At 41.8% G+C, this 22,153-nt stretch overlaps 1 protein-coding gene across 1 annotated transcript in view; it reads right to left on the bottom strand.

The window, feature by feature from the left end:
• The window catches only part of PPARGC1A (PPARG coactivator 1 alpha), a 70,878-nt gene extending 48,963 nt beyond the window's left edge, over nt 1-21,915 (bottom strand). The window contains exons 1-2 of the mRNA XM_085316021.1: nt 21,726-21,915; nt 16,512-16,691 (exon numbers count right to left, since the gene is read on the bottom strand). Coding sequence (XP_085172147.1) covers nt 16,512-16,691; nt 21,726-21,773 — 228 coding nt within the window. The 5' untranslated portion in view covers nt 21,774-21,915. The remainder of the gene's footprint in view (nt 1-16,511; nt 16,692-21,725) is intronic.
• Nucleotides 21,916-22,153: the final 238 nt, after the last annotated feature.

Consider the following 22,153-nt stretch of genomic DNA (forward strand, 5'->3'; position numbering starts at 1 on the left):
TACTAGGCAACACTATTATCCTTCCATCTTCTCCCTGACCCCCCCCCCCAGTGATTTTGCTAAGGTCTCTTTGATGAGGAAGGTTTGGCTTGTTGTTTAGCAATTGCAAAGTTAAAAAAATATATTATTTTAGAACCGAGCAAAGAATTTGCAATGAAAACTGAAGCCATGCAAAATTTGACCAATTTCTCATCTTAAAACCTCTCAAGAGAACCTGGGCTGACTCCTGCATGGTTCATATGTGAAATGCTGTAATTTATAATGAAATCTGCTTTTAGTTTTGAAGTCAGTCAAACTCAACTTTTAGATTTGACTCTCTAGGAGTAATAGTGATGGTGGATGAACATCCAAATCCCTGTAACTTCGACTTTCACAAAGAATTGCATTTTTTTAGAGTGGGTGTTCCCAGTATGCCAGTATGGCTAGTCAGGGACTCTAAAGAAATAACAGTAGATGGTCAGAACTGATCAATAGTCTTGGTCAAAACTGACTAGAGAACATAAGGCAATTCTGGGCAATACATTTATGAGATTACATTATCAGAGCTTTCAAAGACTGATTTTGGGAGAGAATTGGGAAAATCTGGCTGTTCTGTAAAAAGAGATAGAAGGGCAAGGAGTTCTGCTGTAGGATCTCCTCTTCTGCTGACTCAGTGAAGGCACATTTGTCATTCAAAGACAAATTAGAAAAGGGCATGGATCATGCTACATAGATGCTCAGTCTCAGTTATCAGCCAGGTACAGGCAGCTTCCAGCGCATCTACCTCCAAGTGCATCTAAAAAAAGGCAATCTCTTCTGGTGGATGTGGACAGAATGTCTTTGTCAAAATTTCAGTTTGAGCAAATATTGCAAAGCGGTTTAGCACAGGGAGGATTTGTTCCTGCAGAAATTGACACAAATTCCTTTAGGACAGGGGCAGCCACCCCAACTGCACAGCTCGCATTGCCAGGAGATAGAATTAGGAAAACTGGAAGATAACACTGTGGTTTAATGTAAACTCTTAAATCTGCTGTAAACAGAGCTGTAGCACTGGCACACAATAAAACTGGTATCTGTCATTGCATTCCCCAAAGCAGGTGCAGTAAAGGACATGAAGCATGAGTGTTTTGTTGTTCACCCCTATACGTTTTGATCAGGTAAAAAAGCAAACTGATAGAAGCTATGGTAAATAGCTAACATTATACTGATGGAGGGCAAAGTACAATAATAGTGTAACGAAGAATAATATAAGATCATGTAGACAGGTCCAACTTTCAAGTTCCTGTTAGGTGAATGGCACAATTTGGAACAACAGTCTTGAGATGGCAACATTCCCAGATGTTTTCAGTTGGATTGACAGAAAAGCTCAGTATACACAAAAGCCATTTCCTAAAAATTTTGTGTCTTGGTCCAACAGGCATGTCAGATCTTTAATTTTTTTTTGCACAGAAGTTTCAAAAATGTATCTTCCCCTGGATTAGAAAATGGTAACCACTACAGGCAGAAGCTTAGGGATAGGTCTTTTTTCTTTCTTTCACTTTTTTAGGCTTTGGGTCTAAAAATCTAAGTCTCACAAGTTCAGGCTTGTGCGAGAACCAGGAACAGAACAACCACCTTCACACAGCACTGGGCTTCCACTAATAAACCCTCCCAGATCCATACAGGGTCCACAAAGAGGCAGTTCAAGCATATCTGAACTCTGCTCAGAGTTACAAGTGTGGCAGAGCAGACGGTTCAGCAGAGAATTAGCCATCTGTGACYGATATGCATGTCCCATACTGGCCTTAAACTGACTCGGGGTGGAGGTCCTGCCATAATTCCTGCTCCTTAGTACTCTTAGAAACTTACACGGCAGCTGTAGGACAGCACAAATTCTTGGACTCTATTTAGGCCTATGCTAGACAAGGCCACATAACCCTTCCCAACACGGTTCTGAAAATACTATTCAGAGACACTGACCAACTCTGCAGGAGCCTGTTTCGTACATTATGGTCAGCACTAGCCAGAGCTCAGAGCGTGGTGGGATCCAAACTGACTCTTACAGACTCATTTCCATGTACCTCCRTTAGTTTCTGTGTGTTCCTGCAGGAAGCATTTGCTCCACCTCAGAACAGGAGAAACACTAATGCTGAATTAGAACTAATAAATCCACCCAGAGCACTGGTCAGTGCTTTGTAGAGACATACTTACAGTCCTGCAGAAGCTGGTCCTGATCTGACTCTATGGACACTAAATCAGAACTAACAAGACCAGGCCTCCTAATTACAAAAACAGCAGAGTATGCCAGCATTTCTTAGCTTTCTAGGCCAAGTCTTTTCTTTTTTTTTTTTTTTTTTTTAATTCTTCTTCTCATTAGGTCAGGAGATTAACAAATTTATGTGTTGGGACATGTTAGTTATGGCAGCTTCTCTCCAGATTTGGTAGCCCCAAATCACGTTGACACAATTTTAACTTCAAACTGGCATTTTCTTGTAGTATTGTAGATTAGAACTTTATTCCTTGGGCTGGACAACATGAGTGTGCTGCAATTATCTGCAGCTGGCTAGAAGGAAAAGGGAAGGGAGACTCTGTTATACTGCATGACTCCTGGGCCTCTAAAGGAAAACTGACTTAAATTTATCTCCGCTCACAAGCCCCAGGGATCACTTCCTTTCTTCTCTCACTACCTCTTCAAGGTACACACCACAGAAGAAGGAATGGCTGGCCAATAGTCCATGCAAGAAGACTATCCCCCTACTATAAGGTTTTTATTTATTTGTCTTGTGGTAATGTCTAAGTACTGCATCTTACAACTGAAAAAGAAGAGTATGGCCCAGCATCACAGTCAAAGAACATGGTATGGCAGCTACTAAAAGGCCACAGGAAAGTAGTGCAATTACACTTAATTCATGAGATGAGATTTTCAGGAGGGTTAGATATCTAGTGATGATGTTAAAATAAATGCACAAAGAAGTAATGTGCCACCAGAATTGTAACAAAAGATTGCATAGAAAGTTWTATATTATGGATGATTTAGCAATAYCATAACTTCAGCAAAAAGAGTGAAATCATCCCTATCTTCCCATCCATTTGCTGGCAGAATTTTAACAAGGGGCTCCTGGGAGCTCTTGGGGGCTCCTCCATGGCTCAACAGACAAATTAACTAATCAAAGGGAAGGTAGGGATGATTAACTAACAAGAGTCCCCTCCAGCTCATCACTGGCGCATGGTTATTTCACCCAGATGGTGTTCACCTATCTGAAACTGATAATGACAGTCTCAGATTGGATTTACAGAAAAACATAGATAATAAGGTGCTGTGAGAGTGACATGATAGGAGTTATTGGTCTGTGATGCTCCAGACTGTGCCAGAGGCAGCAGAGATGTTTTGTAATGTTAGCCTCTGTTTTGTAATGTTATCCTCTTCATCCGAGAGATTTCCTGCTGCAAATGGGAGACTTGTTCTCCAGAGAGACATTTGACCTGACCCTTCCTATATGAGAGCGGGATCAGCAGTGAAAAACTGTCAAGAGATGGCAACACTCCCATCACATACAAACAGAGGCAGTTTGACAGCCTTTCACTGGAAATGGATGAATGCCTCTGCAGCGTTAAGGACTGTGCAATATTTTCTTATGCCTTAGAAAAAGGTAAGTTTTTCTGGCTTTTCTCTAGATGCAATTGAGGTGGCAACTGGTACCATTTTGCCCAATATCTTCATACTAGTGAGAAGAGTGCCTGTTGGGCTTTTCAGAAAAGTCAATACAGCCAGGGAAACCCACACCAAGCCTGATGGGGGAAAAAGGTAAAGAAAAGACAAAAACTGAAACAGGCTTTCAGCAATACAAAGTTTCTCAAATAGGTAGAAATAAAAGCCCAYCGCTCCTTTTGTGAGCACTCAGAAGGCCAAAAACCTTATGGGGCACATCCAGTCCCACAAGGCCCCCAGCCAATAAGCATGCTCTTAGTTTTTCTTTAATTAAAGTAGTTGCATATCTGTCTTCATTTACCTGACAGCTTTAATATTTCACTATTCCAATAACAAGAAATCTATGAAAATGGACAAGCTATGGACCTGTGGAAGCTACRACTAGCCTAAGAGGTAGGTTTCACAATAAAAGAATTGGATATGAAAATTTAGACAAGACTGAGAACACTTCAAAATGTGAATCTCAGTGGTATTTGTTGTTGTTTCTCCTTTGTCTGAGTCATGTTACACATGCTCTTTAAATTTATCACCTGTAAAAAGCAAATCAAGAGCCATATGTAACATGTTTTGGAGGAGGAGTACATAGATTTTGTAAATTAACAACTGGCTGCACCACTGGGGTTGGCAACAGGGTTTTGGTTTCTACGATCATGGGACCCTGTCTGAAGATCAGCAACAGATGGGAAGAGATGGGATCCACCTCACTAAGTGGAGCATGCTTGTCTGCCAACAGGTTGGCCAGTCTGGTAAAGCCGGCTTTAAACTAGGAAGGATGGGGGAAGGGGAGAGTTACAGAGACAGGGTAGTCAACAAAATATGGCTCAAGTCGGGATGCCACCAGTGGGTGAATGCAGCCAGGGATGCATATATGAGACATGGCTATAGGGGATTCTCTTGCACTGCTCCTGCGAAACCTGCATGCTCGATTATCTCTCTGAAACGCCTGTACACCAATGCATATAAGCATGGGGAATAAAGAGGAAGAATTAGAGATTTGTGTGTCGCAGGGCCATGATCTCATTGCAGTTACAGAGACATGCTGGGATAGCTCTCATGACTGGAATGCTGTCACGGATGGCTGTGTGCTTCTTAGGAAAGACTGGCCAGGAAGGCGAGGTGGTGGAGTTGCTCTTTATGTGAGAGAGCAACTAGAATGTATCAAGCTCTACCTAGGGGTGGATGAAGAGCGAGGCGAGAGCTTACAGGTAAGGACKAAATGGAAGGCTAACATGGGTGACACTGTTGTGGGTGTCTACTACAGGCCACCTGACCAGGAAGAGGAAGCTGATGAGGCCTTCTATAGACAGCTGGAAGTAGCCTCACAATCACAGGCCCTGGTTCTCATGGGGAGACTTCAACCACCACTGTATCTGCTGGAAGGACAACACAGCTAGGCTCAAACAGTCCAGGGGGCTCCTGCAGAGCACTCGTGATAACTTTTTGACACAGGTGGCAGAAGAGCCAACAAGGAGAAATATGCTGCTGGACCCTGTACTAACAAAGAAGGACTGATTGCACACATGAAGGCTGGGGGCAGTGGCCAAGAGATGGAGGAGTTCAGGATCCTGCACGGAGAAAACAAGCCAGTAAGTAAGATCGCAACCCTGGACTTCAGGAGAGGGGACTTTGCCCTCTTCAGGGACCTRCTTGGAGGAACCCCTTGGGTTAAGGCCCTAGAAGGAAGGGAGGTCCAAGAGAGCTGGTTAATATTCAAGCATCACTTCCTCCAAGACCAAGAACGATGCATCCCTATGAGTGAGAAGTCCAGCAAAGGGGGGGCAGGAGACCTGCAGGGATGAGCAAGGAGCTCCTGGCAAAACTCAAATAGAAGAAGGAAGTAGACAGAACATGGAAGAGGGGACAGGCCACTTAGGAGGAATATAGGAACACTGTCAGAGTACGCAGAGATGTGATGAGGAATTAAATCTGGCAAGCGATGTCAAGGACAACAAGAAAAGCTCATTCAAATGCATCAATAGCAAAAGGAAGACTAAGGAAAAAGTGGCTGRCTGCTGAATGGAGTGGATGCCCTAGTGACAAAGGACACAGAGAAGGCAGAGTTACTGAATGCCTTCTTTGCTCCAGTCTTTACTGCTAAGGCCAGCTCTCAGGACCCTGGAGACAAGAGAGAAAGTCTGGAGAAAGGAAGACTTTCCTTTGGTCGAGGAGGATTGGGTGAGAGATCATTTAGGCAAACTTAAAACCCACAAATACATGGGCCCTGATGGGATGTACCCATGAGTGCTGAGGGAGCTGACGGATGTCACTCCAGTCTTCAAAAGGGTCAAGAAGGAGGACCCAGGMAACTACASGCCAGTCAGGCTCACCTCCATTCCTGGAATGGTGATGGAACAGCTCACTCCGGATGTCATCTCTAAGCAAGTGGAGGAAAAGAAGGTGCTCAGGAGCAGTCAGTATGGATTCATCAAAGAGAAATCATGCTTAAGCAATCTGATAGCCTTCTCTGATGGAATGACTGGCTGGGTCGATGAGGGAAGAGCAGTGGACGTTGTGTACCTTGACTTCAGCAAGGCTTTTGACACTGTCTCCCATAACATCCTCCTAGGCAAGCTCAGGAAGTGTAGGCTAGATGAGTGGACAGTAAGGTGGATTGAGAACTGGCTGAAAGGCAGAGCTCAGAGGGTTGTGWKCAGTGGCAGAGTCTAGCTGGAGGCCTGTAGCTTGAGGTGTCCCCCAGGGCTCAGTACTGGGTCCAGTCTTGTTCATCATATTCATCAATGACATGGATAAGAGACAAGAGAGATCCCTCAGCAGGTTTGCTGATGATACCAAGCTGGGAGGAGTGGCTGATACACCTGAGGGCTGTGCTGCCATTCAGAGAAACCTGGACAGGCTGCAGAGTTGGGCAGAGAGGAACTTCATGAGGTTCAACAAGGGCAAGTGCAGGGTCCTGCACCTAGGGAGGAAAAACCCCATGCACCATTACAAGCTGGGGGCCAGCCTTCCGGAGAGCAGCTCTGTGGAGAAGGACCTGGGAATCCTGGTGCGTAAGTTAACCATGAGCCAGTAATGTGCCCTTATGGGCAAAAAGGTCAATGGCATCCTGGTGCATTAGGAAGAGTATTGCCAGCAGGTCAACAGAGGTGATTCTCCCTCTTTACTCAGCCCTGCTGAGACCACATCTTGAGTACTGCGTCCAGTTCTGGGCTCCCCACTACAAGAGAGACATGGAACTACTAGAGATAGAGTCCAGTGTAGGGCTACAAAGATGAGGAGGGAACTGGGGCATCTCCCCTATAAGGAAAGGCTGCAAGAGCTGGGCCTGTTTAACCTGGAGAGAAGAYTGAGAGGGGATCTTGTCAATGTACAGAAATACATTAAGGGACAGTGTCAAGAGGATGGGGCTGGACTGTTTTCAGTGGCACCCAGTAACAGGACAAGAAGCAATGGGCACAAACTGAAACACAGGAAGTTCCACCTGAATATGGGAAAAACCTTTACTGTGTGCGTGACAGAGCACTGGAACAGGTTGCCCAGAGAGGTTGTGGTGTTTCTCTCTCTCTGAAGATACTGCAAACCAAACATAGTCCTGTCTAACATGCTCTAGGTGACCCTGCTTGAGCAGAGGGGTTGGATTAGATGATCTCCAGACATCCCTTCCAACCTCAGCCATTCTGTAATTCTGTGATGTTAACAGGTTAATCTTTTGTCAAAGTCTTGCTGCTTTCCACCCATGCTCCTCTGAGAACTTAGTTTGATTTAGACATGCTGAGATTCTTGTTATGTACAGACATGGCTGCTAGAGAATCCCTTATTGCTTAGAACTACAGTGTAAGGTCTTCCAGAAACTCATTTCCAGTCCTATTAGAAATCTTGTTTTAAGGGGGGGGGGTTAGAGGAATGGCAGTATGAAGCACAATAGATACATCTGGTCAACRGACACACATACACACACAAAAAGGATGAAAAAAGAAAGCTGACTTAAAATTCATGTCATATCTGCTTTTTGCTCAGGGTCACTGACTGCTCTACAGAAAAGCACAAGCCCAGAGCATTTTCAAAGTCAAAATCCCAGKGATAAGTCTCACATCCATAAAGTTAATTACCTGCTATCTGCAATGCTTTTCCTGAATCGCTGTGTCACTGTTCACACAGCAACTTGGAAGARTTTTTTTCTTCATGAATGTTTCGGACTACTTTCAAAAGCAATTTTGAGTTCCCTCCAGGATAAACTATTATACCAGGAGAGAACTCCCATTATTTCTTCTGGCACCTGATGTGGAAGTAGAATATTCCTCTGACCGATCCTCTCTTCTAGAAACTGATTATCACCACCTCCTTGGAAGTCAACTGTTCRGTGAGAAAACATTTTTTCCATTCACTTTCTCTACTTTCAGGCAAACAGGTCTCTCATAGAAGAGATTTACAAGTGAAGTTTGCTCTAAATTCATCTGATGGACTGCCCTGTAAGTCCCTACAAAGGATTACTATCTCTGAGCCTCAAGAAGATGCTGTGACTATAGACAGAAGTCTACAGGATTAGCAAGCGCACTCTGCCCATTTGGCACAGCACAAGGCCTCCACCTCTAACTCTGTAATGTGCTTGGAAGAACTGGTCCTCCAAAACTTCATCTGACAAGTTAGATGGCTAGGAGCAGTTCAGGCAACTCAGAACTGCCATAAGTCAACAAGTCAAGTAACAATACGAGCCCACCGCTGCCACTGTGGTTCCTCAGAGAAAATACTCTCTGATTCTTTTCATTGCCTTAGTGAGTAGAAGTACCCATTATGGACCAGCACGCYGTTGTGTTAGTTGCAGTAAAACACAAAAGCACAGATGTGTGTAAAGAAATGAAAGTATTATTCCAATGCATTACACAGCTAAGACTTCATGACAACACCAAAATCTCAATAGGTTTGGGGTTTATGCTTTCATAAACAAAACCCTGTGATTACTGCATGCGGTAAAAAGCAAAGTCCAATCATAGCCCTTCAGATTCATCACTACCACAAAGTGCTAATTAATTTCTCAATCATTATGAAGTAAAGCTGTTGCTCCTTTGTGTCAGGACATAAAATTCATCCAAAGCCTCTAACTACACATTCCAGAGGGGCTGATTTTCAGCAAGACCTAAAACCATCCTCCATGGATGAGTGTTTGTGCACATACAGTCATGTGCCTATAAATTTCCAGTGCAGTTGAATTTTAACTAATGTATTACAAAAAAGAACTACAGGTGAAATTTTTACACATATACATGCAAGCACACACACACACAGTTCCTTGTATTTTTTCCATTCATAGAAAAAGAATTATATACGATTCAACACAAAAACTTTCTCTCTGAACAACTTTGCTCCCAGCAATTGCCTCCTCCTGATCTACACATGTATAATAGGTTAGCAGTACTAAAAAAAAGAAAACAAAAAAAAGAACAACAAAAAAAACCCTCCTAAATTAAGCCTTACTATGATTTTATCCTTCTCTAATGGCATGGGCCTCAGTTAATGTTAAATGGGATGGGGCAGCAGGAAAAGAGCATGCCAGGGTTAAGATGGAGCATTTAGTAGCAATTAGCACTGATGCACAGTACAAAAATAGCAACAATAAAAAAAAAGAAAAGAAAAGAGGTTACGCTAGAAATAAAACCATTAAGGGAAATAAATTTAACAGTTTAGCCAAATTAGCATTTGTCTAAGAAAGGCAAACTTTCTGTTGTTGTTGTTAAGCAAATGGGGAGGAAAAAAATACAGAAAAACCTTATCAAAAATATTTACTTCCCACTAGCAACGACTCAGTGACTGGTTTTCTAACAAAAGACAGAGCCACTGCCCCACTTCTTCGCGACCCTCTGTAATTCTAGGGAGAAAATACTTAGTTCAACATTATCGTAAGCCAGAATATGGCTCTATTTATGTGACAAGTTGACAACATACAATTTCATGCTTGTTGAACTGATCTCTGTTATATATTCACTGTGAATATTATGAAGCCTCACCATTATAAATATGAAACAGTATACACTTATTCAAAATAACTCCAGCAGTAGCAATTTATAGCTTGGTTGTTTGCGTGCTTATGAAGTCCAAACGCCACCTTAAGAAGCTGCATCTCACTAAAACAGATGTGGAGTGTGACTGTGACCAAAGTGGATTTAAGATGACCTCTGTGAACGGAGGCTATTACATTTTTGCCTGTATGGCAGCTGACACCAGTTTGTATTTAGATATGTAGCCAGTGGGAACACAGTGTCCTGAAGGGCCTGTTTTAACATGGGCCAAGGCATTTGTCTAATGATCTAATTAGCTTACTACTGTCCTGGTGAGTGTTATTCTTCTCTCTTGCAAAAGAGACAGGTACTCAGCTGAGCACAGRCAAAGGGAGGACTTTAAGACATAACTGCTTCAGGTAAAATGCCGCAGTGTAGTGAAATATCTATTAAATGGGACTGTGAAGAAGATCAGTTGCATTTTCTTGATCACGCGCCTGGGGAATGGTCTTGGTGGCCTCATATATCAAACAATAAACTCTCAAAGCAATTTTTTCGTTTGTTTGTTTGTTTATTTGGGAGTTCTCTTCTGCCTGAAGGTTTCAACCAATGTGCAAGGTTCTTGCATCAAAACAGAGACAAGTTTAGATAGTTTGTAGATTGTCCAGCTGGGAAAGAAAATGGAGAAACCGTGCACCTGGCTTACACTAGATACAGAACATTTACATAAACCCTTCCCAATTACTCAGCAGCTGTTTTGAGYAAAGTAAGTTCCACTTACTGCTGGAGAATTTTTTAATGCCAGCACAGCTAGTTATGGATTATATTTTACATACATCTTCCATGTTGAGGTAATGTTATTGCACTGGACTCCTATTCAGTAGTTGCAGAAAATCACAGTCAGGCCCAAGACATTTGAAAAGGTTACTTACTTGAGTAAAGCACCTGACATTGCATTATTAGGAATATAAAAATTCTTGCACTTCTGCACAGAATCTGCTRTTTTCTTCCATTGCAACTGAGGGTCTTTCTCCTAGTTTCAAAAACGTTTTTTATGACACATTGTTATCTTTTATTGTTCTTATAAAGTTTCCTATCCCAAATCTGCATCTTTTGCCTTTTATGTTTATAGTTCTATTAAACCTACCATGTTGTCTGTTTCCCTACTAAATCTATCCTGTAACCACATACTGTACATTTATTTCTCTAGGACCTCAGTAGCTCTTATCTGTTTGCTTTTATGATCTCTTATGAACTGCTAGGAATAGCAATTTGCAGGGCTGTTTGTAAAGTCATCTCAGTCTGAACTCAGCCTTCTCCTTTTTTGTCATACAGTGGTATTCTGTAGTGAAATCCCATTTTCCACAGAAAAATTTCATCACAGGATACATTTTAGGGGAACACAAGTTGCTAGGTATCCTGCATGTGCTTATAACATAAAACACTTAATGTGTGTTAATCTGAATTTCAAGAAACTACTTAGTGCCGTAAACTATGTTCCGATGCAAGACAGTCCTGTGTTACCTTCACATTCACTGATACATTGCCCATTCTACATTACTGCCCAGAGCTATTTAGTTTATGTTCTCTAAGGCCTCAGACATGCTGCTACGCTGTTCACACAATCTCAGTTCTTATAAGCACTTTGATAAGCTTTATTCTGCCATTATACCATCTAGAACATTAAACACAATGTTTAAGTTCTATGTTAAATCACAATCAGTTCCTATTAACTGTTCCAAGCTCCTCATTTTTATCAACAGTTACTTTATTAAATCCTTAATAATATAGATGGAATAGTTAGTTAATTTGTGTGTTGAGCCATGGATGTTAATTTGTAAACATAATAACATACTGCAATCATTTGCATAATAGCATTTTAATCTTTTTAGTAAAAGCTGTAATTCCCTACAAAGTACGCTGCAGTAGAAACTAAGTGACTATTGGTAATAATAAAAAAGGCCTTAAAATTCTGATCCTATTATAGTGTTGGAACATACCCAAACTGCTACCATAATCTCTGAAATGTTACTGTTCTCTGATTTAGGTGTCTGTGTCAAGAATAAAAATGAAGTATAACTGGTAGCAGTAGACTATTTCCTAAATGTAATTTAGTATTCACTAAGCACCAGCACTTTGCAAATAGCTCTGAGGCTTTCCTTCAAAGTTCAGAGCTCTAGTTATGCATATTGTGTGAGGTACACCATGCAGCTCACCTCTAGACTCTGTTGTGCTGAATAGATGGCTATGATAAATCATGCTGATTTGGCACTGAAGGGCATCAGCCATCAAGCATTTGACTACTATGTCTTTTTTCCCTGAGATTATATCTCCTTGAACTGCCTGCCCTGGGCTACTAGTTTTGGAGAAAATTAAAAAGTGGRAAAAAAATGCTATGAGGCCAGCATAGAAAATCTATATAGGCTCAGTCCTCTGGAAATCCATTAACACCAGTCACAAGACTGGCAAAGAAAACATTGGTGGTTGTTTAAAAGTCAGGCCAAGTCATTTTACGCAAGATCTGGTAATTCATTAATCAATCTGGCTGCAAACCTTGAATGAATAACCTGCAATAGTAAAAGAGACTGGCAACACCACAGAGTATTACAGTTTATAATCTGAATCAATGCAAATTACCCTGGTGATGTTTAAAGCGCCCCTCCAACCTCATCATCTTCCTGATGTAAACCCTTCTAACTAAATAAGAAATCATTTATCTTCATGAATTTCCCTGCTGCCAGGGGTAAGAGAGTACGCATTTCATCGTGAATCTCATTCTCATTGCTTGTAATACAGCATTTTTTTGGCAGTCTACAATAAAACACAGTAGCCTATTTACGCTTTCCAAATACAGAGCACATAACATGGTCTTGAAAAGTAACCTGGACTAAACTTATGCAAAACAGTTAAAAATAAAGTCATCAGATACACTGAGAATCTCTCTGGAACATGGAAATCTGTAAATAAATGAAATACAGGGAAGGRCAATCAATTCAAGTTTTCTGAAGTCTTTTCAAAGATCAAAAGGTGTTTTGACAAGTATTAGAAATTCTTTACGATTTTACAAAAGTTCACTACACTTTAATAGGCTTTTGCCTATATACAGGCTGCAATTTCTCTTTACCTTAATTGAACTATTTGTAAACAATGCCAAAGATATACCCCCTGTAGATACCTAATCTCTCCCTAGCACTAGACATGGGTCATTAATAATTTTAAATATGACTAATCTTACATGATAAGGTACAGTATATTTGAAGATGCCTCAGGAGAAAAAAAGAATTCATCACCAAAAAGCCTTCCCATTCATGTCACCTCAAGTTCTATGGTTCTTCACATTTTCACATACTATTGGATTTGAGAATGGAAAACGAGTCATTTTGGCTTTCTAGAAGTAGCCAAATCATTTTTTTAAACAAATACAATTTTTTAAAGTCTAGTTCTTTACAAAAGGCAAATAAAGGAAGTGTGTGTGTGATGCAGTAAACCATCTAAATAACTGGTCTTGGGTCACCTGTTAACTATTTACTTGCACAAGCTTGTTTCAACAGATTGTGCCCTTAGGGGTAAGGGCTCCCTTATTGTACCTTTCCAGTATTCTGGAAAGGCAGACAAAGAAAGTCAGGTGAAAAACTAAGGTTACCAGGCTGTGAATAGAAAGAAACCAACTAATTCATAATATGCACCTATACACATGTTGATGATAACAGCCTTCACATTGGGGCAAACAGTATGGGCTTGACTGAGGACTAGTATCACTTCCACTACCTTATCAGCAGAGTAATGCAGCGCAAGTTTGGTACATCTTACAAGAATCTGTTTTTTTTCCCGTACTAGGGTGAAGGACAGCAGCTACTTTTACTCAACAGTTGCAAGTAGCCAGTCTATTTAAGTGGATCTTCATTTTACGATTTATTTGGCTCCTAGTCACTACCATACACTTCCAGTAATGTGAGTTCAGAAAGCCTGAAAATTCACTCTCTGAAATACAAATGTTTTTTTWAAAAAAAATCATCAGCTTGAGACATCCAGCAACTTTAGAAAACGCTTCAGGAACATAGGTCCCTCACACAGACAACAACGTATGCACTGCATTAACAACTCAAAGGTGAGTGTGCTTCATTCAAGGTTAGGTTTTGCAATTAATACTGTACTGCTTGTTCTTCCAGCTTCTGTTTGCCATTCCACTTCTTTTCATATCACTAGGTCTCAGCTGGAAGCTTAAGTTATACAAAAGTTACACAAAGCATATCATACCCAACATGCTATAGTATATATCTGTATTTTCTTTAAAAAAGAAAAGCCAATGTTGATCAACATGGAAAAATCCAGAGATTACTAAATGGCAAACTGTATAAAACTTCCATTCCATCAGCTAAAACAAATAGTTCCTCTCAGAGCATCTGAGATAATCTCTGGAGAAAGAACACATCTTGTTCTGTTCTTGAGCACCCCCAGTCGTCACATTACAGAGCGGCAGAGACAAGAAATAGTGCTATGCATCCAGCTGCACAATGGAGAATGGGGACAGGGTTAATGCATTGCAAGAGAAAATAACTGTTTTATACCCCTTTTTCCTGGGCCAAGCAACCTAAAAAATTTAAATATAACACAGTGAGAAACTGAAAATAGTCTTGCTCTAGTACTGCAGTATTGCAAAATGTTATTAGGGAACAATTTGTTCCTACAGGTATGTATGGGTCAAACTATGCTGTCAGAGACAGCAGTGCACCCTGTAATTGAAGTCAGTGAGCTCTGCAAAATTCTTGCATTTGCACAGATGACAGCAGAATTTGTCCACTAGGAAAGATGCAACGTATTTCATCTCCAAACGATTATTTCTGACACAGCAGTTGCTGCCTAGATGTACCCCTCCAGCTGCACACCCCCTATTTCTTCACACTGGGACAGTTCCTCTTCAGATGCACCCAAATGAGCCTGTGAGATGACACGTAATGACCAGCATCACCACATCACCATGCCCCAGCAGCGTAAGTACRAACCCGCATGGTGATCTCAATGTTTGCAAAATCCTTAGATTTTCAGAACTGGAACTGCCAAAATAGGCAGTGACAATTCCTATATAAGGAATATAGGAGGACTGTCGCTATCTGCATGAGAAAATTCTGTACTTGACAGCTTTAGCCAGCAGTGCAGTAAGGTGATAAAGCATAGGACAAGCAATAAGCTAGTGGACAAGTTCTGCTGTTTTTACTGAAGCTATTTATGTGCTTAAAGACAGGTACATGCTTAATTACACTACTTATCAGGACCTTGCATTTTAGAAGTCTAAATCTTTTCCTGGTTCCTCCAAAGGAAAAATGTCTCTGCATTCGGCTTTCAATGGATTAGGAAAATATATATCCTAGGTTATGACAAAAGGAAAACCCTCCCTCACACAGTGCTAATTCTGATTTTTGCTGCAAATACGTTACCCCCTTTCATGCCTTCCTGTTATTGACCATCAAAAGAATCATACACAGACAAGCTGTAACTTGTGCTATTTATTACAACTGAAATTCAAGAATAAGACTCAGTTTTGAAACTTCACAAAACATGCCACAGAACRTTATAAAGCTAACAAAAAAAATAGTTTAAGTGCAGGATTTAGCAGGGATAACTTCATTTTTATTTGAATAAAATTAATGCCAAATTACTTGGGTGTAAATGATAGGAAGATCAAATTCAGAAGGCCAGTTTCTGCTCAGTTACACTTGTATAAATCCAGAGCAACTTCATCTGCACCAGGAAAAACACCATTGGTTTACAGAGGTATACACAAAAGGAGAATTTCATTCAGGACATCTTAGCTAAGCTGTGTTTTACCCTCAAAAGCATTTTACTAACACTGTTACAGTTAATCTTTTCCAGCTATTGAAATGCGGAGTGCTTATCTGGGGCTTCCCCAAGCAAGYGGGCCAGCCGCACTTCCTGGAGCCGCTGTACCTGCAACGCGAGAGGCAGCAGCGATAGCTTGCTGCTGCACAAGGTCTTCCTGCCAGCTAATCAATTTATTGTCCAATTTCCCAGCCAGCGGATGATCTACTGCATTTCCTATCATCAAGGCGGGAAGGAGGTTAGAGTTCAAGAGGGGCATGGTTACCCCATAACTATAGGGCGGAGAATCAAGAAAGCTTTACACAGCAAAAGAAAGAAGACTAAGGCAGAGGTAAAGAGACCGTAACCCTCTTCTCGTACCCCTTGATCCTCAAGGCAGTATTATAAGGAAAACGTTTAAATCTCTCCTACTACCCTTCAACTTTCGCGTTAAGTCTGCTCTCTGCCAGGAGAGCCATCCCGAACGACGAGCCAGCTCAKGAGGTATACCGCAAACGACAGCCACCACTGCCTTCTCTGCAATGTGAACCCATTTGCTCTCGTATACTTAAACTACAAGGACCTTTCCAACTTGTATGCAAGGTACCTTGCACAATAATGCTTTGAGTGGGACCTTCTGCTATGGTCTCTTTTAAAAAGGCTTCAGCCATCCGTCAGTTAGCTAAGGTGTTGTCCTCTGCTCCTTTCTGTGGAATGCAGGTGGAAGACAACAAACAGGCTTCAACTTTTGTTTTGCTTTGTAGTGGGTAATTGTGCAACTCCTCGTTGTTACACCACAGTGCAGTGTACTCTAGGTACTCTTCAGCCGTTTCCTTTCAATATTCAAAAGTTCCATTTAATTCTTTCAAGGCTCCCCCCCCCCCCGCCTGCAGATAACCAGCCAGATTTTGATCATGAGGACTAAGGGCACCAGCCAGAGGCTGTAACACACATCACAGTGCCTGCTGGCTCTTAGAAAAGCATCATCCATCAGGTTAAAAAGGAAAAAAATAATAAAAAAAAATGCTAAGCATTCTGAAATGTGTACTTGCATAACTTGCATAAACTTCCCTTACCTCAAATATATTGGATGATTCATTGCTGTACTGATTGGAAATAATTTCTGATTGGTCGCTGTACCACTTGAGTCCCCCCAGAAAGCTGTCTGCATCCAAGTCGTTCACGTCTAGTTCAGAGAGGTCRAGTTCTGGGAGATCTGGGCAAAGAGGCTGGTCTTCACCAACCAGAGCAGCACACTGCAGGAAACAGGAATAACACAGAAATAGTTTCATTAATTGCCAGGAGTCTATTAACCTTAATATTATGTGATAAGAATTAAGCCTCGATTAAGCCATGGCACAGGGTCACTGGAATTTACTGTTTTCTGGACTTTCCCCAAATACTAGCTCACTGCTAGCTCTACACAAGTATGCAAAAGGGAGAGGGGAAATAGGAAGGCATACGCTGCCTTCTCTGTACAGAGAGGAATCACTTTCCTTCTCCTATACTCCTTGATAACACTAGTGTCCAAAGCTTTAGGAAAAACAACAGCAAGTGGCAAGGCACRGCCCTTCTCTTCTTTTGTGTCAGAGAGTGCTGGTACAGGTAGAAGTCACAGAAGAATATCTCTGGGCAAGGTCTCTCATGCATTTCCTGGTGCATTCAGGTTAAAGAGGCACAGCCTGTTACAGCCTTCAGCCCTGGGGGCTCAAGCTGTAGATAGTCACACTTCCAGCTCTACGGATCCTCACCATAATCCCCGAGGTCAGCCGTGTTGGTAGCTCCCACACGGGCCAGCAGAAGTGCTGCACCATTTCCTCAACGTACCAGATGATGCACAGATCACAGCTATCCAGTTGCACAACAATGTTCTGTTAATTGAAGTGTATTCTGAAATATCCCTATATTCACCTTTGGGTGACAGACATACTTATTTTATGGAGCCTTTCACCCACTCAAAATAAGTAGATATGTTGTCCCAGCCTAAAAACTTCCAGCCAGCTTCCTAATTTTCTCCAGAGAGCGGCCACATCTAGTGAACCAAAATGGACTTTTTTTTGTCCAGGCAGCCCAGCTAGTACTATGCAATGGCTGATTCRGCAACTCTCAGTAGAGGGCCTGTGAAACAGTGATTTAATGTCTAAGTAGTAAACAAAGTCTAATCTGCATCAGTGCAAAATGCTGTTGTCTCCACAACTTACGAAGAGAGTAGTGATAAACTCAGAATGCATATCCTTCTACACACTAGTATGAAGCTGGATTGGGTATTAACTGGTCYACTAATCAAGAAAAAAAAAAACAATACTACACATCCACTTTAGCAGGGGAATTGAAACAGTAGAGTATCCAACAAAGCCAATTCTTAATTATGGAAAACACAGTAACAGCTTGGGAAATAATGGAGTCCCATACGCTAACGCTGCTCGAGGAAGCAGTTGCTTCAGCGCTGTACTACACGCTCCTGGAGCTCATGTGCAAAAAGCTACATTGATATTGGTATACCGCAAAAGACACCTCCTCTCTTTAAAGCTCTAAAGGCACCAGGCAGCAAATGGTTAAAAGCCTTAAAGTCAAGTGAGTGTAAGGGCTTCAACACCCATTATTTCTAGTTTTGTGCTAAGGCTAGCCAACAGCACGCTCGGGCAGCAGGTACTCCTCAACTCCAGTCAGCTGATTGGGTGGTTTGAATGATTTCCCAACTTCTATTTGGATTGAAGTCAATCCAGAAAGTGCCACCTTCTAAAGAGATATGTCTGTAGGGCAATAACGTAGCGTCCAGCGATGTGAATCACTCAGTATTTGTTGTCACTCTTGAAAGGACCGCCTTTTACAGCAGTATAAGAGCTGCTGAAGGTGAATTTCATTGAGATTTTTTGTCACTGGGAATCTCAGCACAGCTGCAGCACACAGGCTATATGCAGCAGTACCGTCGTGAGCAAAGATTTCATCTGTTGGCACAAAGACTCAGTGCAGCTGGTGTGAGCTATAATTTACCAGACAACTTCCACGTCTACCAGGACACTACAAGAAAAACACGTAACAGGCCAAGGGGCAAGAGAGCTAAGGGGTTGCAAAACGAGGCTCTGAAATATCAGTTGCTTTTATTTCTATTATTAGAGGGTTGCAGAACTTTAAGAAGTCAAAAATCTCACTTAAGTAATTTTCGCTGCACACAATTTATTATTACTTCAGTCACAGAAAAAAAAAMMMMAAAAAAAAGAATTAGAGTTCCCTCTTCTTTAGGGCTAGACACAACCTTCCAGCAGAAATCTTATAATGCAGAGATGACCTTTTTTGATGCTTGCACAAAATCTCTGATCTCATTAAAGGATAATCTAGTTTTTGACTGAAAAGGTAGATTCTCAGCATCATTCTCAGGTTTGTGTTGCGGAGGTCAGTAGCTTATAACCAATGCCGTAGACTTCTAAAGTCTCCTGCTGATCTGTTACTGCTTTCGTTTGTAAAAATAGCTTCACTCTGTGAACCTCCTAGTTASACGTGTTAACTCTTGGTAATATGCATTTTTAAAATCTACAATGGGTTTTTGAATCAACATAAGTGACAGTTTTTTTAAAAAAATCCTGATCATTGAAGCTTTTATTTGGCTATAATGACTGCAATGTCACTTCAAAATGTAATAGCTGAAATGAAGTATATATGCTCTTGCCAATGTTGACATGTTCTGAATATGGCATTATGCTTCTAATCTGAGACACATTAGTAGCAAGTGTTCCTGTTATTAATTTATATTTGGCCTTTGACGATGCCAGATTTAACACTCCAAGTCCTAAAACCGTCCTCATCTGACATGCTGCTATTTACTGTTTGCCTATACATCTGTAACAGGTGCACCTGCATTGCTATAATGCATTTTACTGTCTTCCCACCATTATTTGATATCATAGTTATTCCATAACTACAGCCTTAATTTTATAGTAACATTTAGGAAGATAAAGCAGTCACTAAACACAAAAGACTAATTATTGTGCATTATTTCACTCTAACAGACTTTTTTTTCCCCTTTTAGTTCAGGAGCAAACAATAAATTAGCTTAACTGCACTGATGATAATGAATCATTATAATTAAGTATAATTCTCCATTAACCTTTTGGACRTTTTTGTGCCTTTGAAGGTAAATTAAAAAAAAAAAAGAGACTGGACTTGTGCCATATTAATTATATTAATGAAAAAATAATCTTTGTTTTATTTTTAACAAGTTTTTCAAACAGCCAAGGGGATGAACCCAGGAAAGAATGACAGACTTGACAGAATGTATGTCATGTGGATTCTCTCTACCCATCTTCGCAACCTTACTGTACATCACCTTCATTAAATTGTGAAACACCAGGGACGCTGATCAGCTACAGCGATGCAGGCCTTTATTAAGCAACACACCATCCTGTCATTATGTGAGAGAGAATATAATACATTTTAAGTTGACAGCAAACATTAATGATTCAAAAAATGAAAGCTGCCTACAGTACCTGCCGCCTGTAATATTTTAGATCAGTAAAGGTGATCCCTAGAGCCAAAGCAGGCAGACACTACTACGTTGCTACAGGAAGTGCAATGCAGGAGTCAGTTGGTAAAATCCTACCAACAGTTAATCCATCCACCACACAATTAATATTAAGATCAAACCTTTTTTCCCTCCGCACTATGAAAAAGTCATTGACATAAATTATCTATTCTGTTACTAGCTTGAAATTACTGCAGGAACTGTAATGATTAAAATAAATCTTCAATATTTCCATATAAGCTGGTTTCTCAATCAGCTCCTAGCAGCATCAGGAATAATACATGATGGAAAAATGAAGCTACAGCAGCTGAGACCCATGCTACAAGCCAGACAACAACCCACAGGATACTCCAGCTACTCAGAAACAATTAGGACTTTGGAGCCAGAAAGTCATCCACTTGACTCATAATAGCTACAGGACGTATGAATTATCCATATCTATTCCACTTTACCAAGAAATCAAAACAAGATAAGAGCAATTACAATATGCAAACAGAAATCAGTGGATACAATGGCAAGCTGCAAATATTTAAAACATGACAAAAAGACTTCAGAATTCGCAGGCATGCTTCACCGGCTAGGAAAATACACCCAAGAACGCTAACATTTTTGCTTTTGGTGGGTATCTCACGGCATGAACATCTTAAAAAGCATCACATGTACCGCTTCTCCCCCCGCCCCCGTCGCCTAAGGGGAGCATTTTAAGCACTTATTCCAAACTCGCGGGCAGAGGGTTAGTTCCTGGGAGCAGGTCTGGATTGCGGATTCCTCTCGACGGGGTCCAAGCAAAGTTTGCCTCGCTTCACAAGTTGTCAGAACTTTCAGGTAACGCTCCATTTTGCCAAACGCAAACACGCAGAAATCCTCAGACCTCACTTCATACTCCAGAGATTACCGGGAAACTGCTTGCTTTTCCCCTTTATGAATTGTAGCCAGCAGAAGCTGTGGATTTGATGTATTGCCGTCTATTTTTACACAAGCGGCGGCGGCGGCAGCAGCAGTTCACACAGTCCTGCATAAACTCTATTCTCACGGTTCATCCTGTTGTCTCTGTTGTACAGTAGGATTTAACCATTTGTTGGACTACTTGGATTCCCTGAGAGCCCTGTCTACGGGACATTAACTGCTGGATAATTTTTCCAATACATCAAGCAGCAAGCAAACATCTATTTCCAGAAATCTCTTTTAAAAGCATCTAAAACAAAACAAGAGGGCATTCATTCTTGTGTGTGTTTGAATTCTACAGCTGATAAACGAGGAAAAAGCCTTCAACAGAGCACAGTGAAACAAGCAATTAAAATACGAAGCTATTAGTTAATTTTAACTTCTTGGGGAGGGGGGGTAAGAAATGTTAATCTTATTCTAAATAAACATGGCATTTTTCCAACCAGGCCACTAAACGCCACTGGAAAGACTTCAGACACTGATTCATATCAATATCTTAGAGCATAAATATTGCATATGACAGGAAAGCGAGCCAAAGGCACATGAAAATAGTTTCCAACTGCAGGAGATACTGATGACAGGAGCTAAGCTTTGATTTGCTCAAGGCATCACAGAGGAGCCTTAAAATAGCAAACTTACTGGAGTTAAGATAAGATTCAGACTTGTTTGCAAAGTATTCCACCTAGCACATTTCAGCATTTTTCTCACAAGAAAAAAAAATAAAAGGAAAGAAAGCAAGCAAAGGGGGGGGGGAAAAAGAGCCACCCGAACAAAAAGCCGCCGGCGACCCGCAGCACGCCTGCGCGCACGCCGCTGCCCGGCTCACCTCTATGTCACTCCAGACAGAGTCCTGGTTGCACATGTCCCACGCCATGCAGCTCGCGAACGGCAGCGGCGAAGCCTGCAAACTACAGCCGGGAGCCGGGCAGGGAGCGCGCGCGCACGCAGGCAACGAGCCCCTCACTGCGCGCGAACCGAAGGCACCTGCCTTACTACCGCCCGCGGTCACGTGGCAGCGCTGCTCCCGGGGAGGCTGGGCTGCCACTCACCCGGCCTCCGCGTGCCGCCGCTCCGGCCCGTGACGTCACGCGGCGGCGGCCCCGCGCCTCGGCACGCGAGTCTTCGCGCGAGCCGCCCCGGCCCGGGCGGCCTCAGCACCGCGCCGCGATTAAAAACACGCTGCCGCGCCGCGCCAAGCCGCGCCCGCGGCCACAGAGCCGCTACAAGCCCTCGCAGTCTTTCCGGGGATCGCTT

Source organism: Rhea americana, unplaced genomic scaffold (assembly GCF_003343005.1).
Source record: "Rhea americana isolate MKP2758 unplaced genomic scaffold, rheAme1 scaffold_449, whole genome shotgun sequence".
Taxonomy (NCBI): Eukaryota; Metazoa; Chordata; class Aves; order Rheiformes; family Rheidae; genus Rhea; species Rhea americana.